The 7,050-nt window shown below is 35.4% G+C and overlaps 1 protein-coding gene across 1 annotated transcript; it reads left to right on the plus strand.

Annotated features, from left to right (window-relative positions):
- Positions 1-3,892: 3,892 nt before the first annotated feature.
- Positions 3,893-6,784, plus strand: LOC128233955 (complement C1q-like protein 4). The gene is made up of 2 exons (XM_052947855.1): positions 3,893-4,290; positions 4,849-6,784. Exons 1-2 carry the CDS (start codon positions 4,056-4,058, stop codon positions 5,256-5,258), a joined length of 645 nt encoding a protein of 214 aa, XP_052803815.1. The 5' UTR covers positions 3,893-4,055; the 3' UTR covers positions 5,259-6,784.
- Positions 6,785-7,050: the final 266 nt, after the last annotated feature.

A 7,050-nucleotide genomic window follows, 5' to 3' on the forward strand; every position in this document is an offset into this window, starting at 1 on the left:
TTGGCTCGAACTCCAAGGGCCCGGCGAAAATGCCTCGAGCCTCAGAAAATTCGAGCCAAGCGGGAATGCTAACCTTAAGAATCAAGAAATCTGAAGGTCCTTTTCATCCAGTTCGAGCTAACAAGTACTTCGAGCCAAGAGAGTTCGAGCCAACAGGGGTCAACTGTATACCGTTAAGGGTGTTCCCTTAAAATTTATAACGATTTAAATCATGAAAAGCAACTACTTTGTCAGAGTGTGTTTTAAAAAAGAAATAATAGTTTTAGGCCGGATGCTTGAAAGCACGCACAAATGCATAATATATTATAATGGCAACATTCCAGTTATTGATTCATGGCTTATACAGCTGTTCCCTAAATGGATACAACTTAATTCCTCGGAATCATAAATTAACATGGGTATCATAAATTAACTTGGGAACAACGTATTAACATGGCTACCACATTTTAACTTCGGTACCACACATTGACGTTGGTAGTACACAATTGCCTGGTGCAATACCCATTGTGGCGTACAAAGACACATGATTGTTATGAACATCGAAACGTTTAACGTTGACAGTGAATATTTTTTCCATGAGAAAAAGTCAAAACTGAGCGATATGATTTTATTGCAAGAATTTGAGATATCTTTTTTATTATTGTAGCATTATAAATTTCATGTACAGCGGGTGAACGTGGTGCCATGTCTCCAATATCGTTTAATCCTGTCTTTTGTGCGTTGCTCTTTGCTAAGCGTTATACATTTCATGCACTAATTAAGCTATGTTGTAACATAAATTATATGCGTTGTAGTATTCAATTTAAAAATGCATATATAATCGCTTTATTTTGAATAAAAATACGTTTTGATTATTGTTTTTATTTAACGGATGCTTGCATTGACTTTATGTTACTGTCACGAAGATTTAGAGGAAAAGTCATGTTTTAAGTTTAAGTACATCAGTACCGAATTTAAAGTGTTCAAATGCCCTAAATTGTGTAACGTTCTATGTAGAGTTAGTTACGTAACTAAGCCTGTAAAATAATTTATCTCATCACACTCCATTCAGACATAAGTCCAACAAGAAATGAAAGTCAAGCTTGCCCGAACATAGTCTGTCCTATGAAAGCCATGAACATGGTAATTTTAAAAATCTCCATCGAAGGCGTGATGAGATTGTAAACAGAATTAACTCTAGCGACTGCGTCGATGACATGAAAGCGACACACTACATTATATGTCGTTAAGCACTTCGTCCTATTATACATTTAATCATAATGGTTAAGAGACCACAGTGACCAAATTCAAGCAGCACATTGTTATATTTCTTTACAAATTGGGTACCACAGATTACCTTGAGTACGATACATTGACTTCATGGGTACCACAAAGTTGACTTGGGTACCATACAAAAAAAACTCGAGTACCATACACGTACCTAAGTATCACACATTAGCTTGGGTACCAATGATTGACTTGAGTACCACACAGTAACTTGGAACAACACATTTACTTGGATGCCAAACAGTAATTTACGTAACACACAGTAATATGGGTACAATAAATTGGCTTTAGTGCCACATAGAAACTTTGGTGCCACGAATTGACTTGTGGACTAAGTAACGTGGGTACCACACATTGACTTTGGTAACAAACAGTAACTTGGGAACCAAACATTGACTGGGGTACCATACATTGACTTGAGTACCACACAGTAACGTTGGTAAACCACACTGTAACTTTGGTACCATGCATTAATTTTGGTACCTTAAATTGATTTGAGTAACACACAAAAACTTGGGTATAACACATTGACTTGGGTATTATACATTTACTTGAGTACCACACAGTCACGTGGGTGCCACACATTGACTAGGATACTTAGTAACTTGGGACCACAATTTGAGTTGTGTTCAACACGGTAACTTGGATACCACGCATTGACTTGAGTACCAAACAGTATTTTGGGTACAACACATTGACACGGGTACTAAATAACTTAGGAACAATACATTCACTTTAGTACTAAACAGTACCAAACAGTAACTTGGATACCACACATTGACTTCAGTACCAAATAGGAACTTGGGAACCATATATTGACCTGGGTACCACACATTAACTTTCGTACCACACATTGACTTGAGTACAACAAAGTAATTTAGGTACCACACGTTGACTTGGGTACCACACAGTAACTTGGGTACCAGTTTCACTCCTTGCTTTCTGTGGAAACCTTCCCCTCGGCAACTCGGCACTAAGTGATATTATGTATCATTAAAAGCGTTTCAAATGAGTAGTTTATAAGGTATGCGTGTTTAATTTCATGAACCTTTCTTTTCCTGAATAAATTACAAGTCCTTACATAAGAGCTTGGAATAAAACGTTGCCGCCAAAATTAGGATTCCGTTATTGTTTGTCAAATAAATGATTCATATTTAAATCAATCATGGAATCTGATTTCAATTTAATCAATTTCATGTACGTTTATTAAAATTAAAACAGTAGGTACAGTTATAGAAGTATGAATATATTTCTTCATGCAGTGTCTGTGAATGACGAAAAATTAAATGGTGCCTACCAGTACATTTCCCCGCTGATTTATCGACATACTTAAAAATGTTTGTCTATCATGTAGCCAATTGATTAAAACTTTTTAAAGTTAGCCTATTGTTTATAGATTGGTCCATTTTGTCCAAATATTATCATTAATCAATTAAATCATTTGAGTGTGCAGATTAGCTTAAAAATAGCATGTTGATCAATTAACCAAGTCGTATACTATTAGCTGCTGATGTTCTCATATCACAAATGTCAGTGAAATGCAAGTATATGACAAGTAGCTGAAGGTCCGGGCGCAACAATATATATTTCCTGAATAAAATACATGTTGGGTTTTTGGTGAACATATGTATGCGCAAACCTGTACCCGGAGGGCAAGGGGTTCCATTAGTGTCATGGGTTGAATGTCAAGACATATGCAACATTGGCTTGACCTTGTAAGCACCACGACAGTAACGTCAATTAAAAAGGCAAAATGACCACAATAAGTATCATATGATCAAAAACATCTTGTGATTGTTCTGGACACGTTCCATACTATTAAATACATATAGGCACAATAAATGGTTTTTGGTTCTTCTAAAAATAAAGTTTTTGTTAATTTCTCTCTATGCAAGATTTATTCAAGCAGATCCCTACAGTGTAACGACTTGGACATACTTTATAGAAATTAAAATAGAAAGGGAAATATATAATTAAATACTTGTCAATTTTAAGTGGTGTTTTCTTTTCTCAATTACCCTTGCATTTCTGTAGGGGGGATGTATATCTGAAGAAGTTTCAAGTTTGACAAGTGGTTTGTTAAAACGAGGGGATTGGTAAAATTGGTATTGGTGAGCAGTTAAGTTTTAAGCAAGACGGCATTCTTTATTAAAAAAATACTCATAAGTGTTAAATTTTGAAAAACAAACAAAACAACCTGTAGTCTTGATTTCACAAAAAAAGATTGCTCAGTTCAAAACTAATAAACTTCTACATTGTTACAGGAAAGTAAATTTCATAAATAATGTAAGAGCGTCATGCATAAGCACACTCATTTTCACATCTAACGTACACGATATATCAGTGTACTGATAACTGTTCAATTGACAATCGGCAAGTGCAATGCAGTCAACACCATCTAGAAACGGCTATATATGAGCGTTTCTTTATTTAAAATTTAAGCTCTTGTTTTTCCGAACAAGTATATGTCCCATATAAAAAGTTTATCTTCTTACATTTTCATTCCCAGAGATGTCTGTCCTAAATAGTATACACAACAAGGAAGAACTAAAACACTTAACCAAACGTCGCGAATCAAATATTAATGACTTACTAGTTGCAAATAGGGGGTTCCTAAACGTATTGAATGGACAAGGAAACATTTGGAATATTCAATGTCGTTTTACGATGTACACTTGAAAATGAGGAATTGTCACACAAATTCCCTGCTATAAAAGGAATTGCAACTGACTGATTCTTTACCATTATAACATTAACGACACTGAGGGGAAAAATCACTGAATTTAAAAATGAAACTTTTTGCGTATTTCATTTTTGTCTTTCTGTGTTCAGTTGCTTTGGCTGATGAACCAGAAGATAAGTTTTCATACGAGTCCAAACTTTTGGAGAAGGTGATCCGTATGGAGATAAAGATGTCACAGCTGGAACAAGGACTTGAGCAGACGGGGGCTAGGTTCGATAACCTCTTAAAGAACGTCACGATGACCTTGGAGAACAAAACAGCCGAACTGGACGTCTTGAAAGGTAATGTGATTTTGTTTACTTATTTTTCATTACTCGGACTAGGCTATCCGAATGTGTGTGTGCCTTCTTGAAAAATAACAAAAACGAACATTCTAATTTGAAAATAAATTAATAGAATATTGCTATAAAACACATGATCGTAAGCGGCAAGCAAGACATATGGTGGTTTATTAACAGCATGACCTAGTAGTTTCCATTTTGCAACATTAATCGAACTTTTAAAAACAATGTACACTATTGTTCTTGAAACGGTTATTCAAATATGTCCATGAATCTTTTTTATGCTTTAATACAATATATATCGTTGTTCACTCCTATATGCCGCCAAAAACATTGTTTTGCGGGGTCAAAAAATATATTCACCTTGATTAATGCCTAATCGGAACATTGATTTAATATTTAATGCTATTTATTTTATTATAAATGATAATAATAGTTTTATTAATAATATCATTCAATCCTTCGCTCACAATCGAGTTCTAGACATGCAGGCGGTGGCAATATAATTTTTTTAAACGACGTCAGATTATAAATGAAATCAATCTTGTCTACATTCAGATCACATGGGCTTGCCTCTTGTAGCCTTCTATGCCTACGACCCAGTGGATTACAGCCTGGACACTAACCAAATTCTCATACTTAGCATCGTTACAATGAACGAAGGGGATGGATACGATAACGTTGTTGGCACCTTCAGAGCTCCAGTTGCGGGACTGTATTACTTCGCTGCGCATGTTTGCACCTACGGAGGGCGGGGGTTCTACTATGAAATCGTGAAGGATCACGGAATGATTGCTAAGAGTTTAAAGTATAACAACGTGCAACATGATTGTGGTTCGGTCAATGTCATCACCAAAATGGAAAAGGACGAACGTGTATGGATCAAGAGCACCAGTAGCAACACCTCCGGCCAACTGTATGCCAGTAATGGCAAAACATCGTTCCTTGGAGTTCTTATGCACAAATAAACATGCAATGCTAGCACGAATGGTTGGCGAATACACATCTTATGTACGAGACTGCATGTGAAGCGTTTAATATTTACAGTGTATACACATTTCCAGTATAGTCAGGCAGTTTTCAATTTTTTGTTCGAAAGAGTCCTGTAGAGGGCGGTTTTACGACCTTTACGACATGACTATATTGCGAAGCAAGACTTATAGCATTTTAATTTCCATGTCTCCCACATTTTTTAATCCTGTCTTATGATCATTGCTCTTTGCTACTTATTATATTCATGAGGTTTTTATGTATTTCGTGCACTTATTACAAGTTATTTTTAACCTATATGTAAAGTAGTATTCAATTTCAAGTCCTACGTAATCGCTTTATACTAAATAATACTCAGATGTAATGATTGTTTTATTCACTTATCACGCAGAGCTTTCTTTTACATTTGAATACTTAAGTACCGATTTAAAAGTGTTCAAAGGGCCATTATTGTGTTATGTTTGAATGTAGCGTTGAGAAATACTTCAATCTTCACAGTCTTCATCCAGAAACCAGTCCCAATAAAATTTAATGAATCAGGTTACTCAAAACTAAGTCCGTCCTATGAAATACTTGCACATGGAAATCTTCAAAGATCATTATCGAAGTGTGATTGTAAAGATTGTAAATAAACAAAATTTTAGCGACTGCGTCGTAGCCCTGAAAACAGCACATTGCATTACAGTCGAACCCCGTTGGCTCGAACTCCAAGGGACCGACAAAAATATCTCGAAACTCGGAAAATTCGAGCCAAGCGGGAATGCTTAGCTTCAGTTTAAAGAAATCGATCATTTACATCCATTTCGAGTCTACAAGTAATTCGAGCCAAGAGAGTTCGAGTCAACGGTGATCAACTGTATATATCGTTAAGCGTGTATATATATATAATGGCAACTTTCCAGTTATGGACCAAGTGAAGTGATTCATGGCTTATACAGCTGTTCCCTAGACGGATACAACTTAATACTTGGGAATCATACATTAACATGGGTATCATAAATTAACTTGGGAACAACATATTAACTTGGGAACAACGTATTAACTTGGAAACAACATATTAACTTGGGAACAACGTATTGGCGACTTGGCTACCACACTTTAACTTGGGTACCACACATTGACGTTGGTAGTACACAATTACCTGGTGCAATGGCAAAACGTCGTTCCTTGGCATTCTTATGCACAAATAACTATTGTGGCGTGCAAAGACACATGCTTGTTATGAACATCGAAACGTTTAACGTTAACAGTGAATATTTTTTTCGATGAGAAAAAGTCAAAAGTGGGCGATATGATTTTATTGCAAGAATTTGAGGTATCTTTTTTATTATTGTAGCATTATAAATTTCATGTACACTGGATGAACGTGATGCAAGTCCATGTCTCAAATATCGTTTAATCCTATCCTTTGTGCGTTGCTCTTTGCTAAGTGTTATATATTTCATACACTAACTAAGCTATGTTGTAACATAAATTATATGCGTTGTAGTATTTAATTTAGAAATTTATATGTAATCGCTTTATTTTGAATAAAGATATATTGTGAGTATTGTTTTTATTAAACGGATGCTTGTATTGACTTCATGTAACTGTCACGAAGATTTAGAGGAAAAGTCATGTTTTAAGTTTAAATACATCAGTACCGAATTTAAAGTGTTCAAAGGAATGAAAATCAAGCTAGCCCGAACATAGTCTGTCCTATGAAAAACATGAACATGATAATTTTAAAAATCATCATCGAAGGCGTGATGAGATTGTAAACAGAATTAA

Source organism: Mya arenaria, chromosome 5, assembly GCF_026914265.1.
Source record: "Mya arenaria isolate MELC-2E11 chromosome 5, ASM2691426v1".
Classification (NCBI taxonomy): Eukaryota; Metazoa; Mollusca; class Bivalvia; order Myida; family Myidae; genus Mya; species Mya arenaria.

Excerpts from the sequence above, each read along its gene's own strand:
- LOC128233955 (XM_052947855.1), top strand. The coding sequence starts at position 4,056 with ATGAAACTTTTTGCGTATTTCATTTTTGTCTTTCTGTGTTCAGTTGCT. Across the intron at positions 4,291-4,848 it reads CGAACTGGACGTCTTGAAAG|ATCACATGGGCTTGCCTCTT; the intron begins GTAATGTGATTT and ends GTCTACATTCAG.